Source organism: Pseudophryne corroboree, chromosome 12 (genome assembly GCF_028390025.1).
Source record: "Pseudophryne corroboree isolate aPseCor3 chromosome 12, aPseCor3.hap2, whole genome shotgun sequence".
Taxonomy (NCBI): domain Eukaryota; kingdom Metazoa; phylum Chordata; class Amphibia; order Anura; family Myobatrachidae; genus Pseudophryne; species Pseudophryne corroboree.
In genome coordinates, this window is record NC_086455.1 from 172,248,318 (window position 1) to 172,273,711 (window position 25,394).

At 46.6% G+C, this 25,394-nt stretch overlaps 1 protein-coding gene across 4 annotated transcripts in view; it reads left to right on the plus strand.

Moving 5' to 3' along the window:
• RCOR1 (REST corepressor 1) overlaps positions 1 to 24,452 on the plus strand; it is a 42,744-nt gene extending 18,292 nt beyond the window's left edge. For 2 of the 4 annotated variants that reach the window (XM_063948568.1, XM_063948570.1), the window contains 10 exons: positions 9,759 to 9,839; positions 11,558 to 11,610; positions 13,805 to 13,966; positions 14,951 to 15,069; positions 18,146 to 18,224; positions 18,909 to 19,106; positions 19,625 to 19,702; positions 19,974 to 20,031; positions 20,385 to 20,617; positions 21,608 to 24,452. In XM_063948568.1, coding sequence (XP_063804638.1) covers positions 9,759 to 9,839; positions 11,558 to 11,610; positions 13,805 to 13,966; positions 14,951 to 15,069; positions 18,146 to 18,224; positions 18,909 to 19,106; positions 19,625 to 19,702; positions 19,974 to 20,031; positions 20,385 to 20,617; positions 21,608 to 21,646 — 1,100 coding nt within the window. In that variant the 3' untranslated portion in view covers positions 21,647 to 24,452. Of the gene's footprint in view, positions 1 to 9,758; positions 9,840 to 11,557; positions 11,611 to 13,804; positions 13,967 to 14,950; positions 15,070 to 18,145; positions 18,225 to 18,908; positions 19,107 to 19,624; positions 19,703 to 19,973; positions 20,040 to 20,384; positions 20,618 to 21,607 lie in introns of those variants that run through there. The other 2 variants (XM_063948569.1, XM_063948571.1) reach the window with 2 other exon arrangements.
• The last annotated feature ends 942 nt before the right edge of the window (positions 24,453 to 25,394 follow it).

Genomic DNA, 25,394 nt, shown 5'->3' on the forward strand with positions numbered 1-25,394 from the left:
GCCGAGCTGCTACTTGGTCGGGGTCAAACACTTTTGCCAAGTTCTATAAGTTTGATATCCTGGTTGGGGAGGACCTCCTGTTTTATCAATCGGTGCTGCAGAGTCATCCGCACTCTCCCGCCCGTTTGGGAGCTTTGGTATAATCCCCATGGTCCTTACGGAGTCCCAGCATCCTCTAGGACGTTAGAGAAAATAAGATTTTACACTTACCGGTAAATCTATTTCTCGTAGTCCGTAGAGGATGCTGGGCGCCTGTCCCAAGTGCGGACTTCTTCTGCAAGACTTGTATATAGTTATTGCTTACATAAGGGTTATATTATAGTTCATCGGTTTGGACCGAGACTATGTTGTTTGTTCATACTGTTAACTGGTTAGTATATCACATGTTATACGGTGGGATTGGTGTGGCTGGTATGAATCTTGCCCTTGGATTAACAAAAATCCTTTCCTCGTACTGTCCATTTCCTCTGGGCACAGTTTCTCTAACTGAGGTCTGGAGGAGGGGCATAGAGGGAGGAGCCAGTGCACACCCAGAGTCTAAAGTCTTTCTTAAAGTGCCCATGTCTCCTGCGGAGCCCGTCTATTCCCCATGGTCCTTACAGAGTCCCAGCATCCTCTACGGACTACGAGAAATAGATTTACCGGTAAGTGTAAAATCTTATTTATTTTGTCTGGGAACCTTTCTAACAGGAGGATCATCTGGAGGTGCAGCTCCTATTATATATATATATATATATATATATATATATATATATATCTGTTAATTTTGTGTTCTTTTTTCCTAGATGTATGTGTGTGTGTATATATGTATATATGTATATATATATATATATATATCTATCTATGTTAATTTTGTTTTCTTTTTTCCTAGATGTGTGTGTATATGTATGTATATATATATATATATATATATATATGTATATATATATATATATATATATATATATATATATATATATATATATATAATTTCCACAAACATAGAGGGTGCACTCTCACAGATACTCAATCTTCACATAAGTACTCATGATTTATTGAAGTAGAAGATGTAGCCCAATAGTCATCCGACATTTTGATTCCAACATGGAATCTTTTTCAAGGAAGGCCATACAGATTACACCATGTGTAATTACATCAAGTCATATACATCTAGGAAAAAAGAAAGCAAAATTAACTCAGTCTCCCAGGCCCCAAAGTGGTAATAACAGGTTTAAAGGTGCGGCTGAAGTACGCCATTCCTGCTCACCACAGGTTTGCAGACGTGTAACTACATCACTAAGCTTCCTGAACAGACAAAACTCCCAGGACTATGGCAATGCATTACCCTCAACCAGCGAGTATAACCAACTAGGAGCAATCACCACAATAGTAGGTAAAATATATACAATTTCCAGTGTAGTACCATGAAGACTCCTTGTAATGCATGTCAACAGAATACACTTTGAGAAACTGTGTAAAGACAAACATATGTACACACAATATCAATCTCCATACATATAATCTAATAGAAACATCAAAAGGAAATTACCTGTGCATCAAAATGAAGAGACTCGGGGGCAGCCTCCTATAGACAGAAATCACTGCAACTGTTCCACAACAACTGCATCAAAAAGACAAGTACTCCACTAAGCAAATAGAACACAGGTTACCTCAATACCGATCCAATCAACCATAAACTCACTCTGTCCAAGCGTAACATATCTCAGGGGTTGCTCACCCACGCCCGCCACGCTACTGAGTATTTATACTACCTGCGATCGGAAGTAGCGGAAGAGACCAGAAAACATCTAATACAGGATCTATTAATACCTCAAAAAGACCTTCATAGAAAGTAGGGCCCTAAAACCGCATCCTAAAAGGCAACAACCATCTGATGCGGCTCTCACATCGCCGATATAACTCACCGCCATCTGTGACCTCAACTCACGACCGCCGCAGCGGAAATGCCATGTGTTCCACGCAGCAAGAAGTGCCACGCGGAACGCATGAGATGTGTTCCACCTCGCCGGAAGTGCAGAGGATACAGTGTTCTACTGCATTCCACACGGCAGGAAGGGGAATTTATGCGCTCCACAAAGCGGAAACCAGTCGCCATTATTCAACAATAACACAGGACAATGCGTTCCACAAGGCCAAGTACTAGTATTTCACAAGTGTTCCACAACATGTATAAAAACAGTATAAGTAATTACTCAAACTGTTAGAGCCCAATAATATCACAATGGTGAATACCATTACCACTAGGGACCCATGTTACAAAAGGCAGACTAAACAATACAAATATACATATACACTAATAACATCAGCAGCAAATCGGAGGTTTAGCAGAGTCGTAGAAACACCAATTCTCACAGAATATATGTATACATAAGTCGTTATACAAAACAGCTAAAAGTTGAGCTGCTGTTAAGTGTATAAGAAAAACATACATAAATAAAAATAGAAAAACATAAACAATTTAAAAAATATATAAAAAACACAAAATAACAATGTCGCATAGTGTCATAGTAAAACATTTAAAGAGTTTGACTCGTTTAAACCTCTAGGCGCTACAGTGTCCGATCTATTGATCCAGAAACATTCACGCTGTTTCAACCTGCACCTATGGTCACCCCCCAGTAATTTGGGGGAGTATCCTGTCAATTAGTTGGCACTTAAGGCTGGCAACTTGGTGATTGGCAGCCAAAAAATGTGACTTGGTGACGAAACGCGTTGGGTTTTTCCTGGCTTACGCAAAATCTGCATCTTATCAAGGGCAAACTGCACTAAAGGAACACAGTGTATTTAATGTGGATGAATTCGCTATCGCTGCTGTGAATCGCCTATTGTGTACTATGTATGTGGATGTGAACTGATGCCATTGATTTTTAGTCATTTTATTGTGAATAAATCTTTTACGTAAAAGTGAAGTCTATAGTGATTTAAAGGATTATTGTGTTGAACACTGTAATGTCTATATTGGGAAGTCTCACACTCGGCGCCCTCAGATTGTCTATTTATTCTGTCTGGGAACCTTTCTAACAGGAGGTTCATCTAGAGGTGCAGCTCCTATCACAGCGCAATAGGGGAATTTTACCCTGGTGCGGCGCTCACAGCTCACTTTGGTATATAAAGTAACGTTTCAGTGCCAATTTATTAATATTGCGGCACTTTCATCAGACCGTATATGTGTATCATATCCTCGTGTTAGTGCGGTAGCTCTGTGCTCGAGGGCTGGGAATCGTTATGTTGGGTACAACCAGTCTCTCCTGTGAGTATAACAGATTAGTCAGCATAATGGGTACTATTCAGTACTGATTCCCCATACAGGTCACCATGGCGGATCATTAGCCCCGCCTCCCAGAGGTATGTGCTGGGAGCTCTGCCTGCTCTCACGCTTTACCTGCTGTATGGGAGCCCTGCCTGCTCTCACGCTTTACCTGCTGTATGGGAGCTCTGCCTGCTCTCACGCTTTACCTGCTGTATGGGAGCTCTGCCTGCTCTCGCGCTTTACCTGCTGTATGGGAGCTCTGCCTGCTCTCGCGCTTTACCTGCTGTATAGGAGCTCTGCCTGCTCTCGCGCTTTACCTGCTGTATAGGAGCTCTGCCTGCTCTCACGCTTTACCTGCCGTATAGGAGCTCTGCCTGCTCTCACGCTTTACCTGCCGTATAGGTGCTCTGCCTGCTCTCGCGCTTTACCTGCTGTATAGGAGCTCTGCCTGCTCTCACGCTTTACCTGCCGTATAGGTGCTCTGCCTGCTCTCGCGCTTTACCTGCTGTATAGGAGCTCTGCCTGCTCTCGCGCTTTACCTGCTGTATAGGAGCTCTGCCTGCTCTCGTGCTTTACCTGCTGTATAGGAGCTCTGCCTGCTCTCGTGCTTTACCTGCTGTATAGGAGCTCTGCCTGCTCTCGCGCTTTACCTGCTGTATAGGAGCTCTGCCTGCTCTTGCGCTTTACCTGCTGTATAGGAGCTCTGCCTGCTCTCGCGCTTTACCTGCTGTATAGGAGCTTTACCTGCTGTATAGGAGCTCTGCCTGCTCTCGCGCTCTACCTGCTGTAGCAGAGATCAATTGCTAGAACCATTCAGGGGTTTCTGAGGCCTATCTTGCTTTGCAGTTTGGTTTAATTCTGCTACAAGTTCTCATTATTTCTCTAACGTCCTAGTGAATGCTGGGAACTCCGTAAGGACCATGGGGAATAGCGGGCTCCGAAGGAGGCTGGGCACTCTAGAAAGATTTATGACTACCTGGTGTGCACTGGCTCCTCCCACTATGACCCTCCTCCAAGCCTCAGTTAGATCTTGTGCCCGGCCGAGGTTGGATGCACACTAGGGGCTCTCCTGAGCCTCTAGAAAGAAAGTATAGAATTAGGTTTTTTATTTTCAGTGAGACCTGCTGGCAACAGGCTCACTGCAGCGAGGGACTAAGGGGAGAAGAAGCGAACTCGCCTGCTTGCAGCCGGATTGGGCTTCTTAGGCTACTGGACACTAGCTCCAGAGGGATCGACCGCAGGCCCAGTCCTTGGTGTTCGGTCCCGGAGCCGCGCCGCCGTCCCCCTTACAGAGCCAGAAGCAAGAAGAGGTCCGGAAAATCGGCGGCAGAAGACATCCTGTCTTCACCAAGGTAGCGCACAGCACTGCAGCTGTGCGCCATTGCTCCTCAGCACACTTCACACTCCGGTCACTGAGGGTGCAGGGCGCTTGGGGGGGGCGCCCTGAGCAGCAATAAAAACACCTTGGCTGGCAAACATACATCACATATAACCCCCAGGGCTATATGGATGTATTTTAACCCCTGCCAGAATCCATAAGGCCGCGGAAAAGGGGCGGAGCTATCTCCCTCAGACACACTGGCGCCATTTTCTCTTCACAGTGCAACTGGAAGAAAGCTCCCCAGGCTCTCCCCTGTAGTTTTCAGGCTCAAAGGGTTAAAAAGAGAGGGGGGGGGGCACTAAATTTAGGCGCAATATTGTATATACAAGCAGCTATGGGGGGAAATTCACTCAGTTATAGTGTTAATCCCCACATTTATATAGCGCTCTGGTGTGTGCTGGCATACTCTCTCTCTGTCTCCCCAAAGGGCTTTGTGGGTCCTGTCCTCAGTCAGAGCATTCCCTGTGTGTGTGCGGTGTGTCGGTACAGCTGTGTCGACATGTTTGAGGAGGAGGCTTATATAGTGACGGAGCAGATGCCGATAAATGTGATGTCGCCCCCTGTGGGGCCGACACCAGAGTGGATGGTTAGGTAAAAGGTATTAACCGACAGTGTCAACTCCTTACATAAAAGGCTGGATGACGTAACAGCTATGGGACAGCCGGCTTCTCAGCCCGTGCCTGCCCAGGTGTCTCAAAGGCCATCAGGGGCTCAAAAACGCCCGCTCATTCAGATGGCAGACACAGATGTCGACACGGAGTCTGACTCCAGTGTCGACAAGGTTGAGACATATACACAATCCACTAGGAACATCCGTGACTTGATCCCGGCAATAAAAAATGTGTTACACATTTCTGACATTAACCTCTAAAAATGGGTTTTTATGTTTGGGGAGAAAAAGCAGGCAGTGTTTTGTTCCTTCATCAGATGAATGAATGAAGTGTGTGAAAAGCGTGGGTTCCCCCTGATAAGAAACTGGTAATTTCTAAAAAGTTACTGATGGCGTACCTTTTCCCGCCAGAGGATAAGTTTACGCTGGGAGATATCCCCTAGGGTGGATAAGGCGCTCACACGGTTGTCAAAATAGGTTTGGCACTGCCGTTTTAGGAACGGCCACTTTTAAGGTACCTGTTGATAAAAAGCAGGAGGCTATCCTGAAGTCTGTATTTACACACTCAGGTACTAGACTGATACCTGCAGAGCGTGCTGCTGCAGCATGGTCGGTGACCCTGTCAAACATACTAGTTTGCTAACATGAGAACATATTAAAGACGTCGTCTTATATATGAGGGATGCACAGAGGGATATTTTACCGGCTGGCATCCAAAATTAATGTAATGTCCATTCTGTCAGGAGGGTATTAGAGACCTGTCACTGGACAGGTGATGCTGCCTTTAAAAGGCGCATAGAGATTCTGCCTTATAAGGGTGAGGAATTATTTGGGGATGGTCTCTGGGACCTCGTATCCGCAGCAACAGCTGGAAAGAAATATTTTTACATCAATTTTCCTCACAGACTAAGAAAGCACTGTATTATCAGGTACAGTCCTTTCGGCTTCAGAAAAGCAAGCGGGTCAAAGGCGCTTCCTTTCTGTACAGAGACAAGGGAAGAGGGAAAAAGCTGCACCAGTCAGCCTGTTCCCAGAATCATAATTCTTCTCTCGCTTCCTCTGAGTCCACAGCATGGCGCGGGGGCTCCACAGGTGTAGCCAGGTACGGTGGGGGGCCGTCTCAAAAATTTCAGCGATCAGTGGGCTCGCTCACAGGTGGATCCCTGTTTCATTCAAGTAGTATTTCAGGGGTACAAGCTGGAATTCGATATGTCTTCCCCCCGCCGTTTCCTCAAATATGCCTTGCCGACAACTCCCTCAGGCAGGGAGGCTGTGCTAGAGGCAATTAATAAGCTGTATTCCCAGCAGGTAATACTTAAGGTGCCCCTACTCCAACAAGGACGGGGTTACTATTCCACACGGTTTTGGGGTACCGAAACCGCATGGTTCGGTGTGACCCTTTTTTATATTTAAAATCCTTGAACACATACATAAAAAAATTCAAGTTCAAGATGGAATCGCTCAGGGCGGTTATTGCAAGCCTGGACGAGGGGGATTACATGGTATCCCGGAACATCAAGGATGCTTACCTGCATGTCCCTATTTACTATCCTCGCCAGGAGTACCTCAGATTGTGGTACAGGATTACCATTACCAAGTCCAGACTCTGCCGTTTGGACTGTACATGGCACCGAGGGTGTTACCATGGTAATGGCCGGAATGAGGATACTCCTTCGAAAAGGGGAGTTTTTAATTATCCCGTACTTGGACAATCTCCTTATAAGGACGAGGTCCAAGGAGCAGTTGCTAGTCGGGGTAGCACTATTTTGGAAAGTGCTACAACAGCAAGGTTGGATTCTAAACAGTCCAGAGTCGCAGCTGGTTCCTACGACACGTCTACTGTTCCTGGGGATGGTTCTGGACACAGACCAGAAATAAGTGTTTCTCCAGGAGGAGAAAGCCAAGGAGCTGTCATCTCTAGTCAGAGACCTCCTGAAGCCAAAACAGTTATCGGTGCATCATTGCACGCGAGTCCTGGGAAAAATGATAGCTTCCTACGAAGCAATCCCATTCGGCAGGTTCCATGCAAGAACTTTTCAGGGGGACCTGTTAGACAAGTGGTCCGGGTCGCATCTTCAGATGCATTAGGCTGATAACCCTGTATCCAAGGACCAGGGTATCTCTACTGTAGTGGCTGCAGAGTGCCCATCTTCAAGAGGGCCGCAGGTTCGACATACAGGACTAGGTCCTAGTGACCATGGATGCCAGCCTTTGAGGCTGGGGGGCAGTCACACAGGGAAGAACCTTCCAGGGACTTTGGTCAAGTCAGGTGACTTCCCTACATAACTGGAACAGAGGGCCATTTACAATGCCCTGAGTCAGGCAAGGCCTCTGCTTCAAAACCAGCCGGTCCTGATCCAATCAGGCAACATCACGGCAGTCGCCCATGTAAACCAACAGGGCGGCACAAGAAGCAGGATGGCGATGGCAGAAGCCACAAGGATTCTCTGATGGGCGGAAAATCATGTGTTAGCACTGTCAGCAGTGTTCATTCCCGGAGTGGACAACTGGGAAGCAGATCTTCTCAGCAGACACCCGAGAGTGTGGGGACTTCATCCAGAAGTCTTCCAAAGGATTGTACACCATTGGGAAAGGCCACAGGTGGACATGAAGGCGTCCCGCCTCAACAAAAAGCTATAAAAGATATTGCGCCAGGTCAAGGGACCTTCAGGCGATGGCTGTGGACGCTCTGGTAACACCGTGGGTGTACCAGTCGGTTTATGTGTTCCCCCCTCTGCCTCTCATACCAAAGGTACTGAGAATAATAAGAAGGCGAGGAGTAAGAACGATACTCGTGGTTCCGGATTGGCCAAGAAGAGCCTGGTACCCAGAACTTCAAGAAACTATATATCAGAGGACCCATGGCCTCTGCCGCTCAGACAGGACCTGCTGCAGCAGGGGCCCTGTCTGTTCCAAGACTTACCGCGGCTACGTTTTGATGGCATGGCGGTTGAACGCCGGATCCTAAAGGAAAAGGGCATTCCGGAGGAAGTCATTCCTACGCTGATTCAAGCCAGGAAAGATGTTACTGCAAAACATTATCACCGCATATGGCGGAAATATGTTGCTTGGTGAGGCCAAAAAGGCCCCAACAGAGGAATTTAAACTAGGTCGATTTCTGCATTTCCTACAAGCAGGAGTGTCTATGAGCCTAAAATTAGGCTCCATTAAGATACAGATCTCGGCTCTGTCGATTTTCTTCCAGAAAAAATTAGCTTCAGTACCTGAAGTTCAGACATTGTAAAAGGAGTGCTGCATATTCAGCCCCCAGTTGTGCCTCCAGTGGCACCTTGGGATCTCAACGTGGTGTTGCGTTTCTTAAAATCACATTGGTTTGAACCACTAAAAACCGAGGATCTAAAATATCTCACGTTGAAAGTGGTCATGTTATTGGCCTTGGTTTCGGCCAGGCGTGTGTCAGAATTGGCGGCTTTGTCATGTAAAAGCCCTTATCTGATTTTCCATATGGATAGGGCAGAATTGAGGACTCGTCCCCAGTTTCTCCCTAAGGTGGTATCCGTTTTGCACTTGAACCAACCTATTGTGGTGCCTGCGGCTGCTAGGGACTTGGAGGATTCCAAGTTACTGGACGTAGTCAGGGCCTTGAAAAATTATGTTTCCAGGACGGCTAGAGTCAGGAAAATTGACTCGCTATTTATCCTGTATGCACCCAACAGGCTGGGTGCTCCTGCTTCTAAGCAGACTATCGCTCGCTGGATCTGTGACGCGATTCAGCAGGAGCATTCTGCGGCTGGACTGCCGCATCCTAAATCAGTGAAAGCCCATTCCACTGCGAAGGTGGGCTCATCTTGGGCGGCTGCCCAAGGGGTCTCGGCTTTACAACTTTGCCGAGCTGTTACTTGGTCAGGTGCAAACACGTTTGCAAAATTCTAAAAATTTGATACCCTGGCTGAGGAGGACCTTGAGTTCTCTCATTCGGTGCTGCAGAGTCATCCGCACTCTCCCGCCCGTTTGGGAGCTTTGGTATAATCCCCATGGTCCTTACGGAGTTCCCAGCATCCACTAGGACGTTAGAGAAAATAAGATTTTACTCACCGGTAAATCTATTTCTCGTAGTCCGTAGTGGATGCTGGGCGCCCATCCCAAGTGCGGATTGTCTGCAGTACTTGTAAATGGTTATTGCTAACTAAAGGGTTATTGTTGAGCCATCTGTTGAGAGGCTCCGTTGTTTTCATACTGTCAAACTGGATATGAGTTGTACGGTGTGATTGGTGTGGCTGGTATGAGTCTTACCCGGGATTCAAAATCCTTCCTTATTATGTCAGCTCGTCCGGGCACAGTGTCCTAACTGAGGCTTGGAGGAGGGTCATAGAGGGAGGAGCCAGTGCACACCAGGTAGTCATAAATCTTTCTAGAGTGCCCAGCCTCCTTCGAAGCCCGCTATTCCCCATGGTCCTTACGGAGTTCCCAGCATCCACTACGGACTACGAGAAATAGATTTACCGGTGAGTAAAATCTTATTTTTCACCTATACATTGTAATCCTCTGTATTACAGAAGTGGCAAAGACCTGCCAGGAGCGGGAGAACCTTGGTATGTTGGTGTGGTCACCTAATCAGAACCTATCGGAGGCCAAATGTAAGTATGGCAGACAGCATAAATGTGTTCTCATTTGTCCTGTGGATTGATAGCCCAATAGTCATTGTGGTACCATGAGATACACTGTGTACCACTCATCAGGCACAGCTGTAACGTTCAGTGTTGTGGAAGAACCTCTGTCATAGGAAACTCAGATCTCACCTGCCTCGATTTCCCAATCCATTTTTATTATGGTGAATATGATATCCTATTACAGAGGAGACCATCTTACCACCTGCTGCTGTCAGTGAGCCAGTGCTGTTACATATACCCAGTCCCCATTCTGCAATAGCTATATTGGGAAATGGGCGCTGGAATGGGAAAAAACCAAACTGGTGGCTGATGATTTAGCCACCAGTTTGGTTTTTTCCCATTCCAGCGCCCATTTCCCACACCCATCAATTATGTATAGCCCGTCCCCCAATAGGTGCCTGTAATGTGCCCTGTTTCCCAGGGATGTCGGGTTACATCTGCTGAGAGGGCCGCAGGATTTATTTTACAGAATTATTGTGGGAACACATGATGGAATATTTAGTTGTGATTATTTTTGTCCTCTCTTAGTCCTTCTTGGTGATGAATGTGTCTTGGACCCATCTGCAGTCCTCACAACAACTTTCCATCTTCTGTAGCTTGTCTGGTCTACGTTATGTTTGAAATAAAATTTGTGTCTGGAAAGAGCGGGACACATCCTCGAGATGTTCTGTGTATCGTAGCACTCAAATGCTAAGGGGGGAAACGATGGACCCTATTCAGCTGAAGTTCTGCTAATTTAGCATAAATGCAACTGCTAGCCCTCGCGTACAGGCATAGCCGCCAGCGATGCGATCGCAATTCAATTACAATCAACTCAAGCTGAATAAGGCCCGACGTCTTGTATCCACTATCGTATAAAACATGCCCAGGTGCAGTTTGTGTGGGGCACCAGGGCGATTCTCCCCCCCCCCCCCCCCCCCCCCCCGCCCTTTTTCATTTCTTTCTGGTTCTATGCATCCGATGATTTGCATTGTCCTGTTAGTGCCTTCTCCGCGCCTGCCTGTAACACTCAGATGGTTAGTCTAATCAGAACTTCTGTTTAAATGTCCAATTATTCTAAGACTTTAGGACTGTTTAAAAAGCCTGAAAATTTCCATAAGGTTTGATTGACCTGTCCTTTTAAATAGTTGCAATGGAAATCCTTGCTGCACATTTCAGAGGTAATGCTGACGTTGCAATGATGTGAAAGCATGTAATCTGCTTGTATCTGTATTTCTGCCACTAGATGGCAGCAGGGGTTTCTGTTTATACTACCCTATGCCCATGTTGTCCTCTGGCTGCAGATAGTACATCACGCTATATCCTGTATTCTATTTAGCATTTCTGGAGATGAGGTTTGGATTTGTAACTGAGCGCTTGTATGCAGCTATTTTCTAGACTTGTTGAGAATGTTTACACTGAAATGTCACAGTAGGCGTGTTAGATTCAGAGCAAAGGTTTCACTGTAGAATAAGTATACGGTCAGGTTTATATTGCTGTTAGAGACCTGCATGGGCGGAGCTGAGATAAGAAAATGTTGTTGTCAGAGAAATCCTATGGAGTCCTTCCTATAGAGTACAGTGCAATACTGTGGTATAAATATTATACGTGTGACTGGGGAACAGGCTCGGGACACGAATATACAGTGTGTGACTGTAAGAGGGGATTTGGTTTTGCGTAGTAACTTTTCTGTCATTGCGTTTCAGTGGATGAATACATTTCTGTTGCGAAAGAGAAGCACGGCTACAACATGGAGCAGGTAACGGCTGTTATTGCTTTTATCAAATGTAGATTCTGACACGATAGACGCACAGTCCCACTATGTAATGTCCTGTAACGGAGTGCCTTGTGGAGTGTTGTGGAGGAGATTGCTGGTCTCTTCAGTAAAGTGATATTTAAAATAACGGTAATGTCTTATTTACCTCCTAAATCTTCTAAGAAGAATTCAGATGTCTCATCACCACTGAGCGCAAGTGCCACGAACGCCCATTACTTCTCGCACATGTCGCGCCAGGATAAGCTGCGTTAAGGGACTAAACTTGTGTAAATGACTGTATGTAAACAGTAGTATGGATGCCCAAAACCCCAACTTTAGTTGTACTTCTGCTTGCCATCTCAGGACATTGCGTTCTGCTTGCCACCTAAGGAGAGTGCGATCAGAAGTAATGGGCGCCCTCTGCACTTATTCCCAGTGGCACAAACCATTGAATATCCCGTTATGGTAGACAGATCTGCGGCAGAGTAGAACAATGGAGCCCTAAAAGCTGATTACTATTTTCTCCATCTCCTAACCTTCTCCAGGGACCATTCTGACAGCTGGTGCTCCGTGTCCTGTAACCCACAGCTAGCAATCTAATTCAGCCCATTCTCTGACCTAACACTGCCATGCTTGCTGTGGGTTCCAGGGGCTGTTTGCTGATGTCAGTGTTGTATGTTATCTATGCAGTTGATTTACAGTGGACAGTGCTGTACGTGTAAAATAACTTACCTAAAGCAACAATAAGTAATCGCTGGGAGTCGCAGTCCTTAGGCACTTGGCCCATACAAAGCAGCACACCTCAACTAAATGGAACAAGGAAAAATTTGATTTAATCCAAATGATTTATTTTATTTATTTATTAACCGTTTATTTTATAGCGCAGCATATTCCGTTGCGCTTTAAAATTGATAAATGATAAAACAAAACTGGGTAATAAACAGTCATAGAGGTAGGAGGGCCCTGCTCGCAAGCTTACAATCTATAGGGAAATAGTGCCTTTCCTTGTGTATCAATGCCTATCTATTGCATATTTGTCCACCGGATTGCAGAGGTTCTAGGTGGGGTTGCATGATATCACAGCAATGATGAACCCTGGTCACAAAGAAGGGAAAGGGAAAATATGTGGAGGATATGTGTGGACTGTACAGGGGGGATTTAATCGGATAGGAAAACTTATGAAGGTTGAGTGAGCGGTTCTGGAATGTGATAAGCTGCCTGAAGAGGTGAGTTTTCAGGGAATGCTTGAAGGTTTGGAGACTCGGGGGAGAGTCTTATTGTGCGGGCATTCCACAGAGTGGGTGCAGCCCGGAGAAAGTCCTGCAATCGTGCATGGGAGCGAGTAATGAGTGTGGATGAGAGACGCAGATCTTGTGCAGAGCGGAGAGGTCGGGTTGGGAGATATTATGAGGCGAGTGAGGAGATGTACGTTGGTGTAGTTTGGTTAATGGCCTTGTGTGTGAGTAAAAGTATTTTATATTGAATACGGTAAAATAGCGGTAACCAATGGAGGGACTGACAGAGCGGATCTGCAGACGATGAACGTCTAGCGAGGAAGATTAGCCTCGCAGCTGCATTCAAAATGGATTGTAGTGGTGAGAGGCTGTTAGGGAAGACCAGTCAGGAGACTATTACAGTAATCAATGCGGGGGATGATGAGAGCATGGATTAGAGTGTTTGCTGTGTCTTGTGTAAGATAAGGATGTAGTTTGGATATGTTTCTTAGATGTATGTAACATGATCTTGTGATTGAATGTGGGGATAAAGGACAGATCAGAGTCGGGGATGACACCTAGGCAGCGAGCTTGTGGGGTAGGGATGATTGCTGAGTTCTCAACTGTGATAGAGATATCAGGTTGGTAACTACTATTGGCCGATGGAAATATAAGTAACTCTGTTTTGGAAATATTAAGTTTGAGGAGGCGAGATGACATCCAGGATGGAACGGCAGAGAGGCATTCAGTGACCCGGCCCAGTACAGATGGTGACAAATCTGGGGAGGATAGGTAGATTTATACATATACATGTCACTAGAGCCTAGACGCTGCGTTTCTATCAGCAGAGAATCCTCTTGCACCTCATGGGTCCTCTGAGAACTGGAACGTCCGCTTCTGTAAAACCTAGTAGGACTACTCGCATCATGTTCTGCATGTGACTGCTGGCAGCTCACTCATCCTCCTCCTTGATTTGCCCGCAGGCTCTTGGCATGCTCTTCTGGCACAAACACAACATTGAGAAGTCATTGGCCGATTTACCCAACTTTACCCCCTTTCCTGATGAATGGACTGTGGAAGACAAGGTCCTGTTTGAGCAGGCTTTCAGCTTCCACGGGAAAACGTTTCATAGGATCCAGCAGATGGTAAGAGCACTCCTCCTCGCTGGCCGTGGCAGTTCCGTGACAGGCCACCGGTGTACATACATCCATAGTCACAGGCAGACTTCTCTCTTGTTGCACTCGGTCTCAGTAAAGTGGGTTCATGTATACGGGGAGAGATGAAACACTAGTGTGATATTGTAACAGTAAAAGATAACATAAGTCTCTATTAAAGATGTAATAAATTAGCTGTTAAATACAGCAGTAAACAGACGCATGGGCTCCGTTCTGCAGCGATAAAACAGAACATTTCGGTAAATGGCTAGAAAGCCTCCATACCAGAAGCATCTACAATAGCTGTCCAGCATTGGTCTGCACTGAGGGGAATCCGGGTAACCCCCAGTGTCACAGACACTCCTGCACTGCGGCTGGTAACACTTGCTCAGATAGTCTTAACGCGTTTCAGGCGTACAGCTCTTCCTCAGATGGCATTGCCTTTCTAGTCATTGACTGTTACTTTATGACCGCTGTAATGTTCTGTTTTATTGCTGCGGAACGGAGACAGAGTGCAACAAGAGAGAAGTCATTTGTTTTTGTTTCGTTTATTCCCAGCTGGGTGCCATTGGTTACGGCACATTTTCTCTGTTATCAGGATCGGATACATGGTGTCTCGGTAGATGACCTGGCCGCTGCGCTGAATTGTGCTTACTATAAATAAAAGGGATTCTCCTGGGGGGCATCTGCATCACGTTCTGTACTCTGCATGTAAATCCACCGTGGATATTTCATTTTATACTAAATTATTTCACTGTACATATATTGGGGGAAATATCCTATGTTTTTGTGGATGTAGATGTTGCTGGACGACACAAGCATTTTGTGGTTGGTTTGTGTTTCTCTCCAGTCTCTGTCCTGCATCCTGCCTGTACTGGTTGCTGGAGTTATCACAGTTATTATACGGTTATATCGCTCTGCGTCCTGTAAACTGCGTCGTGCTCCTCAGAACTAAATCTCTCCTTTTATTTGCAGCTTCCTGATAAATCCATTGCTAGCTTAGTAAAATTTTACTATTCTTGGAAAAAGACCAGATCTAAGACCAGTGTGATGGATCGCCATGCCCGCAAGCAGAAAAGGGAACGGGAAGGAAGGTAAGTCCCAGACTGCATTATCTGGCTGATGGTTGGGTGGTGGGGGTTTGGCCATGGTGGAGGATGTGCAGTATCTGGCTGATGGTTGGGTGGTGAGGGTTTGGCCATGGTGGAGGATCTGCAGTATCTGGCTGATGGTTGGGTGGTGGGGGTTTGGCCATGGTGGAGGATCTGCAGTATCTGGCTGATGGTTGGGTGGTGAGGGTTTGGCTATGTTGGAGGATCTGCAGTATCTGGCTGATGGATGGGTGGTGGGGGTTTGGCTATGTTGGAGGATCTGCAGTATCTGGCTGATGATTGGGTGGTGAGGGTTTGGCCATGTTGGAGGATCTGCAGTATCTGGCTGATGGTTGGGTGGTGGGGGGTTGGCCATGGTGGAGGATCTGCAGTATCTGGCTGATGGTTGAGTGGTGGGGGTTTGGCCATGGTGGAGGATCTGCAGTATCTGGCTGATGGTTGGGTGGTGGGGGTTTGGCCATGGTGGAGGATCTGCAGTATCTGGCTGATGGCTGGGTGGTGGGGGTTTGGCCATGGTGGAGTATCTGGCTGATGGATGGGTGGTGGGGGTTTGGCTATGTTGGAGGATCTGCAGTATCTGGCTGATGGTTGGGGGTGGTAAGGGTTTGGCTATGTTGGAGGATCTGTAGTATCTGGCTGATGGATGGGTGGTGGGGGTTTGGCCATGGTGGAGGATCTGCAGTATCTGGCTGATGGTTGGGTGGTGGGGGTTTGCCCATGGTGGAGGATCTGCAGTATCTGGCTGACGGTTGGGTGGTAGGGGTTTGGCTGTGTTGGAGGATCTGCAGTATCTGGCTGATGGTTGGGTGGTGGGGGTTTTGCCATGGTGGAGGATCTGCAGTATCTGGCTGGGTGGTGGGGGTTTGGCCATGGTGGAGGATCTGCAGTATCTGGCTGATGGTTGGGTGGTGGGGGGTTGGCCATGGTGGAGGATCTGCAGTATCTGGCTGATGGTTGGGTGGTGGGGGTTTGGCCATGGTGGAGGATCTGCAGTATCTGGCTGATTGCTGGGTGGTGAGGGTTTGGCCATGGTGGAGGATCTGCAGTATCTGGCTGATGGTTGGGTGGTGGGGGGTTGGCCATGGTGGAGGATCTGCAGTATCTGGCTGATGGATGGGTGGTGGGGGTTTGGCTATGTTGGAGGATCTGCAGTATCTGGCTGAAAGTTGGGTGGTGAGGGTTTGGCCATGGTGAAGGATCTGCAGTATCTGGCTGATGGATGGGTGGTGGGGGTTTGGCTATGTTGGAGGATCTGCAGTATCTGGCTGATGATTGGGTGGTGAGGGTTTGGCCATGTTGGAGGATCTGCAGTATCTGGCTGATGGTTGGGGGTGGTAAGGGTTTGGCTATGTTGGAGGATCTGCAGTATCTGGCTGATGGTTGGGTGGTGAGGGTTTGGCCATGGTGGAGGATCTGCAGTATCTGGCTGACGGTTGGGTGGTGAGGGTTTGGTCATGGTGGAGGATCTGCAGTATCTGGCTGATGGATGGGTGGTGGGGGTTTGCCCATGGTGGAGGATCTGCAGTATCTGGCAGATGGATGGGTGGTGGGGGTTTGCCCATGGTGGAGGATCTGCAGTATCTGGCTGACGGTTGGGTGGTAGGGGTTTGGCTGTGTTGGAGGATCTGCAGTATCTGGCTGACGGTTGGGTGGTGAGGGTTTGGCCATGGTGGAGGATCTGCAGTATCTGGCTGATGGTTGGGTGGTAGGGGATTGGCTATGTTAGAGGATCTGCAGTATCTGGCTGACGGTTGGGTAGTGGGGGTTTGGCTATGTTGCAGTATCTGGCTGATGGTTGGGTGGTGGGGGTTTGGCTATGTTGAAGGATATTCGTTATCTGGCCGATGGTTGGGGTTTGGCTATGTTGGAGTATGTCTGTGTTCTCTGAAGCTGCCACACACAACTGATTCTAGCTGATAAACGACTACCAGAAACACTTCTTGCTCCCACCCAAACAAAGCATCTATTTTATAGGTTTATGGGAATCTAACCTACCAATTCACTAGGATGTAGTGAGCACGCATTAAACGAGAGTCTTGGATAGGCTTTAATACTCATAGTCCTATTAAAGTTTGTTAACTTAAAAGTCCTTCTTCCCCTCCGGTCCACCAGTCAGAGGCACAAAGGCAGCACGTCTATACGGCTTACTAAGAATTGTCCTTTCTGTGCAGGGAGGAACTGGTTGTTATTATTTATTATTATTATCATCCTTTATTTATATAGCGCCACAAGGGATCCGCAGCGCCCAATTACAGAGAACATAAATAATCAAAACAGGAAACAGTGACTTTACAGTTGCAGACAATATAGGACAAGTACAGGGTATATACACACAGCTACAGCAGCAGACGACACTGGCAGAAGTATCAGGGTGGCAGAAAACCGCGGGATTTGGTTCAGTTACGGCTGTGATTAGCACTTAGGCAGACTGGTACACTGTTATCAGAGCATGGCAATCGCTTCTATTGGAGAGTGCCCATTTACTAACCTGTCCTTGGGCCTCCCAAACAAGACGTGTCCTGCGGATCATCTCCCAGGAGTACAACTGAATGAATCTTATTTAGCTGCCTGTACTCCTCAGAGGCGAGAGCTAAAACAACCACCCTGGCTGAGGTGCAGGACTCCTAGCTGTAGCGACAGGCACCACAATAGTTTCTACGACTGAAGAGACACTAACGAGGTGGCCCTGGGTTTGACCTTGCCAGGATACAAGCCAAACTGGTTTCCCATGACAGGCCATCACAGGGTCCAACACCTTTTGGATTAATTTCCTCATTGCCAGAGGTTTCACCAGGAGAGGCGGAAGGGTCCTTCTAGATGGACCCTCTATACCCTCAGTGCCAATGTCCCCTGTAGGGGGTGTGCAGAATATTTTTCCTATAGAGATTAGTGACCACAGACCCCAGGTCAAAACTTTAAACCACTTTAATGTGCTCCCCCAGATGTACAGAATCCATCTTGTGACTGTCCAGAAACACAACTTGTTACTGCACGCAGACTGCACAATTGGCTGATTGGTTTATTATGTCTCTCAACTCCATATTTCTCTTTCTGCTAGTGGTGATGAGACGGATCAAACCAATGGTAACAATCCAGTGGATATGGAGGTTGAACAACCAAAAGAACCCAAGAAAGAGGTAAGTGCTCCTATACCGTAACTCTGATATAAGGTCCTTGTCATTAGCTTCATAGCGGAAGGCTCTACCTGGCACCTGGGAGTTGTAGTTCTCCTAAATGTACAACAGCCATCTGTAGCAAGATGGACACCAGTGTTTCCTTCTAGTGTAGGGTTTAATTTCCTTCATGTTTCTAGGAGGACATCTAGATCTCCATATGTCCTATTTCATGGACACCGGGCAGTTCATGTGAAACCACCTTTTCAATCATGATATTGTGACTGTCCCTTGGTAAGTCTCCTGTAGAAGAGGCATGGAACCGCCACTCGTGCACTGCGAGGAGAACAGATGGAACACTATAATGGACAGGAGCTTTATTTCAGATGTTCAAGTGTCCCCCAGGTGGCTGATGGGAAATCAGTTGGCTCGGAGGACATTGGGGCACATCAGGTGCTCGCCCTTTAGCTCTGTAGCACTCCATTAATGTTTTCCTTCTGTCTTCCTGTTTTTATTGTTCCTTTGTCACTCCTGTACTATGGGGCTTGGTCGGTAAGGTACCCGGCTTCCTCTGGCAGAGGGCTATGGAGGGGGAGGTGTTTCAGACATGGAGGAAAATGCTGATCCTGTTTACAGTGACGCTAAGTGACTTGTGCGTAACGCACGCGCTGTTTCTCATTGTGCATTTTGTGTGTCGTCCTTTGTCAGCAGGAAACGAAGAATGACACTGTCCCTCATGTAAAAAAAGAGAAGCACCCGTCCCAGGCCAAAAACAGGGCGAAGAGAAAACCCCCAAAGGGAATGTTCCTTTCCCAGGAAGACGTGGCAGCCGTCTCTGCCAACTCCAATGCTGCTAGCACTCTGCTGAGACAGCTGGACATGGAGCTGGTGTCTGTAAAGAGACAGGTAAGTAGCAGTTCCGGAGCGGCCGGCCTGCGCATTGCCCCTTCTCTAGCCTGTGATATGTGTTATTGTTTCCAGGTGCATTTATGGTCTTACATACTGGGGTTTGTGCCCTATAGCACTGTTCTAATTCCATACTACAGGGGAGCGGTCTCCAGGTTCTGCTTAGAGCTTCTCACCTTGTAGAGAACTCATTATATTCAGTATGCTCTCTCCTGGGCTGACGTCCTGGCAAGAGCCGAGTCAGCTGAGGAGGACGCTCACCCAGAAGAGAGCATAATGTATAATACAGCTTGGTGTAACACCAAAGTCACGGTATCAGATAGGAGCTTGTAGACCCATCGCTCTATCACTGGTTATTGTGGTTTACACACACATCTGTTACACTATAAACACACTACCTTAGAGCCAATTGTCTTTGTGGTGATCTTTTAACCATCCATCCTCTTGTCCGTGATTGGTCGGTTTGCCCCGTACGTACTGAAACCACTTTTCTTTCTTGCCCTCCACTCCTGTCTTAGATTCAGAATGTCAAACAGACAAACAGTGCACTGAAGGAGAAGCTGCAGGGTGGGATAGAGGAGTACAGGGTTCCCGAGGTAAGTGCAAGACGCACACAGGCTGCTTTGTGTTTCCAGAGCTAATGGGTCAGATACCCCCCTTCCCCAATGTATCAAACTGTGGAGAGAGATAAAGCACCAATCAGCTCCTAACTGCCATGTTACAGGCTGTGTTTGAAAATGACAGGACCTGATTGGCTGCTACTTTATCTCTCTCCCAAGGCTTGATACCCCATAATCAGAAACAACACAGCATATATAGTCACTATGCATGTTAGCGTATGGAATAATAATGTATTCTCCTATGTAGGCTGCTCAGAAATTTAATGCTCGCTGGACAACAGAGGAGCAGCTTCTCGCTGTGCAAGGTACATGAGAAAGATGCTTATCCCCTGAAGCCAGTCACGTTTATTGTAGCAACTTCGGTCCTCACTGTAAATGAACCTTTCCCCTGCCCGCGCCACTTTTTACTTAAAGCAGCAGCCCCCTCCCATGTTGTAGCCCTATATGCACATTTCCACGGTTACTCTATATAACAATACCTATTGCGTTTGACATTACCGGCAGTCTCCCATCAACCACACATGATGGAAGCTGTGAGCAGCAGCCACACCCTCTGTCAACACTGGACTGTTCTGATTGGCTAGTTATGGGATAGTGACATCGCCGAGTATCAGAGCTGCTTGGGACTTGGTTACATCATGATGTTGTTTTTCCGCAGCGATCCGAAAATATGGCCGCGACTTTCAGGCGATCTCTGACGTGATTGGTAACAAGTCTGTGGTTCAAGTGAAAAACTTTTTTGTGAATTATCGCCGTCGCTTCAACATAGACCAGGTCTTACAGGAGTGGGAAGCGGAACACGGGAAGCCTGAGGAAAATGGAGATTGCACTGAGAAGCCCATAAAACTACCAGATACTGCTATTAAGATGTCTGATGATGAGGAGGAGGAGGTAACGCAAGCTGTAGGTTGTGGTTTTACCGCTGCAGGCATAAAAGAGGATGATTCTCACAGAGGAGCGACTAGCCATATATACCCTATCATTTCTTCTCTGGTCAGGAAGACGTGGGGGGGGGGTTTCTGTGTATCGCTTGGACCTAGTCAGTGTGGCTGTTTCCTTGTGGATAAGCCGGCAGGTGTTTTGGGGGGGGGGGGGGGAGTTGCACAGATTGTGGCGGTAACTGATGGCGTGTGATGTACACCAAGGTGGGATATGATCCGCAGTGTAGAGGGGGAGGTTTTATAAACTTTAATGTAAATGAAAATAATTTCTGATGCTGTAGATGACACGCCACACAACTCAGATGCAGGGTTCACATTGTATTGCCATACAGTGGCAGTCCGTTATGGAAATATGGATGGTATGCCACGCGGGTAATGAGCTCCGTCTGTTGTCCTGCTTCCAGTTGGCAAATAGTTTAGTGTCCTGATGGGTTTCACCCAGGGTACAAGGAGTCCGTAGGTCACTTGGTATGCAGACTTTCAGGGCGGTATTCAATTGTCCCTCCCGCCAGCAGATGGCGCCCAACGGAGCTATTCAATGGCAGCTTCTGCATTTCAGCTCACACCCCCTGGGTGTGGCGAGCTGAAATGCACAAAAAGTGACCTGTTTTGGTACCCAAATGGCACTTTTCATGATCGCGCCCAGCACTTCACGCGGCTAAACCTGATCTATGGGTGCGATAAATAAATGCAATTGAATATCACCCCCACGATCTCCCATCACATTAGACAGGAGATCAGGGGCGATAATAATTTGCAAACCGTACTCAGTGTGTGCTGTATTGTGTAATGGTGCGGAGACGTGACTTGCCATAATATAGTCACCCCACTATGTAAGGAAAACAGTGCTGCTATATAAACTGGTAATACCTTGCTGGCATTAGTTGTGTTTTGTGTGTGTCGCGTTATTTGTCATTTATGTATATCTTTCTCTCCACAGGCCTCCCTTCTGGACGTCAGATACGCCTCTGCCTCTTGAGACTAAGAACTGTTAATGTTGACTACTTTCATTTGGCCAGAATTTCAGGTATTCCAAGAACTCAGCCAGCCACCTGCATCCTCTATTGTGGACACGCAGCTACTTACCAAAAAGGCAAATAACTTTCAGCACTTTGTGATATCTGCCTTATTCATGTCCAGAACCCCCCACACTGCTTCCACGCCTGCCCGCAAGCCAGGGCGCAGACTCGTCTGTCCCACCAGTGGAGCAAGGTGACCTTCCTCCTGTAAATATACACATCCATCCCCGGCTCCAGGATGTCTCCGCTGCCTGCTGACAACCGTCGCTTTACGCATGGACTCGTGTTGTAAAATTACTTTAGCATTAATACTCCAATTCTCTGCTCGGTCCTGTTCCCACTATCCTTATTTATTTAGGACGCCTCAGTCTAGAACATACAGCAGACCCGCAGATCGGCTGCAGTGTTTTCATTCGCACATCAATGCGCTGTTCTTGTGGATTTATCCTCTGTAATATTTCTGACCTTCCGGGTTTCATTGTCTCACCCCAGCCTTGTAACTGGCGGTTTCTATACGGTGTGGTTATATTGCCCACAGAAAGCAAATCCACTCCCGCTCCATCTCTGTAATTCCCCGGAGAGTAGGGAATCTGCTCATTTTATATCTTTTTTTTATTTTTTTTATTTTATAGATTTTCTTTTAGATTATGCACCGAGATTTTCTTCATAATCTGAAAATGTTCTAGTAGAGTGAAGTAATGTCATCACGTTCTCCCCATTAGCGAATGTGTAGTCGGACTGTTCCCGTGTACTTCATAGTTTATGCCCACAGAAAACATTTTACTTTGTAAACAGAACTACGCTATAGAAGGTTTTTGTTTTGTTTTTTTACAAAGCTGTTTGTACCAATTTATTCATCTTCAGAATCCTAAATAGTACTCGGCGATGAGTATAATTTATTTGTGCTGCAATCGTGTATAGAATAAGATGTCTTTATTTGCATGTATGTTTGTCCTACGTGCCTTCTCATCTTACAGCTGGCTAGAGATAGGTTGATATTTAATTTTTCTATTTGGATTCCGTGTGTTCCCATGGGATATTTTTTTCTTTTTGTTCTTTTTCCTTTCTGGTTCCGAAATGATATACTTGCATTTTTCTGTCATTTATTTTTTTTAAGGACTTTTAGGAAGTTCACTGTACACATTGAATATTGTAAACTTTCTACAAAGTTGTCTGAGATTGTCTGTCTGTGTTTGGAGGTTTTCAGTCGACTCAAAGATTTTTTTTTTATTTTTGATTTTTTTATTAATTTAACGTTTTTAAATTTTTGTGGTTATTGGGGTTTTTCATAAGTTTGGAATCCTAATTTTTAGAGTGCCTAATACAGTTGTTACCATCTGGTACAGAATGGTCTGCTGCTGCGATGTCTAGATACAGGACTCCACACGTCTGGATTATCTGGCCCTCTCTTAGGCATCATCTGTGTGACTGCTTTCATTGCATGGTCCCTCCTGAGCTTCAAGTATCGCCGCACAGTTGCACAGGTTTTTATATGGAAGATTATTGCTGTGAGACCATTTCTGTCTGTCGTTGTATAGGTTCCCTCCCTCCCTGTGTCATACCAGCTGCGGCTAGGGGATCCAGTCTGTAGGTCAACAAGACTTACGTCGACCACTATTGGCTGACAGTAAGTGTCGACATGGTTTCTAGGTCGACAGGGAGTCTAGGTCGACATGAGTTTTTCACCTTTTTTTTAACTTTTTTATACTTTACGATCCACGTGGACTACAATTGGGAATGGTAACCTGTGCCGAGCGCAGCGGTAACTGAGTGAAGCACCTTGCCCGAAGCATGGCGTGCGGACACGGTGCACTAATTGGGGTTCCCAGTCATACTACGAAGAAAACGACACCAATATTTTTTTTATTTATTTTTTTACTTTTTTTTTAACTCATGTCTGCCTTTTTTTCATGTCGACCTAGTGTCCCTGTCGACCTAGAACCCATGTCCACCTACTTACTGTCGACCCAGACACTGTCGACCTAAGTCTAGTCTATCTATCATACCACAACCGCGGCTAGTAGCTCACACTACTCCGTACAGGTACACGAGTCCTGGTTTATTTATTTTTTTAACTTTGTTTGCAGAATGTTGAGGCCTTTTTGTGGTGAGTGACATTTACGGACTGCTTGGGTGCCACTTGGCAGAACACAGGTTCCGTTTTCTAGACCAATGTCTCTGGGGTCTTAATGGAAGGTAGTAATTTAGTAACGTAGTTGAATCTGCAGCATGCCTGCATGTCATATTACTATCTAGTACAATCTGTATGCGCGCAGTGCCCGGCCTGAGAGAGTGGCTGTATTTCCAGCTTTCCTGTCTATCTGCCTAGTAGTCCAGTGTAGAACGTTGTGTTTATGGGGATTGCCGTGTCCGAGGGCCGTTCCCTGTTCATCATTGTGTTTGTGTTGGTTATCCTTTTCCTTTTATAGTACCAGAGAGGGGTGGAAAAAGGAAGAATGGCTGATGGTCTGTGAAGGAGTCCACAGACTGGCTCCCTGAATTTGTATTTATGTAAATTCCCATTTATAGCTTATTAAGAATTTTAGCAAATTAACTTTGTAATGAGGGTCCATGAAATTTTTGCCTAATATATTAACCTCTTCTTTTTTTCTTTTGTTAACTATTGTGCAAAATTATCAATGTGAATGTTTCAAATTATATATTTTGGTGAAAGCCGGTGCGTTTTTCTCAGAAATATAATAAGTTATTGTGCAAAATCTATAATTTATAGCAAAGACAACAGTTTTAGTAATAGATTTTTTATTTTTTCTCTATCGTCCTAAGTGGATGCTGGGGTTCCTGAAAGGACCATGGGGAATAGCGGCTCCGCAGGAGACAGGGCACAAAAAAGTAAAGCTTTACTAGGTCAGGTGGTGTGCACTGGCTCCTCCCCCTATGACCCTCCTCCAGACTCCAGTTAGATTTTGTGCCCGAACGAGAAAGGGTGCAATCTAGGTGGCTCTCCTAAAGAGCTGCTTAGAGAAAGTTTAGTTTAGGTTTTTTTTTCTTTACAGTGAGTCCTGCTGGCAACAGGATCACTGCAACGTGGGACTTAGGGGGAAAGTAGTAAACTCACCTGCATGCAGAGTGGATTTGCTGCTTGGCTACTGGACACCATTAGCTCCAGAGGGATCGAACACAGGCCCAGCCGTGGAGTCCGGTCCCGGAGCCGCGCCGCCGACCCCCTTGCAGATGCTGAAGCGTGAAGAGGTCCGGAAACCGGCGGCTGAAGACTCCTCAGTCTTCATAAGGTAGCGCACAGCACTGCAGCTGTGCGCCATTTTCCTCTCAGCACACTTCACTGGGCAGTCACTGAGGGTGCAGAGCGCTGGGGGGGGGCGCTCTGAGAGGCAAATATAAACCTTATACAAGGCTAAAAATACCTCACATATAGCCCATAGGGGCTATATGGAGATATTTAACCCCTGCCTGACTGGAAAAATAGCGGGAGAAGAACCCGCCGAAAAAGGGGCGGGGCCTATCTCCTCAGCACACGGCGCCATTTTCTGTCACAGCTCCGCTGGTCAGAACGGCTCCCAGGTCTCTCCCCTGCACTGCACTACAGAAACAGGGTAAAACAGAGAGGGGGGGCACATTAATGGCTATATATATATATATTAAAGCAGCTATAAGGGAGCACTTAATATAAGGATATCCCTTGTATATATAGCGCTTTGTGGTGTGTGCTGGCAGACTCTCCCTCTGTCT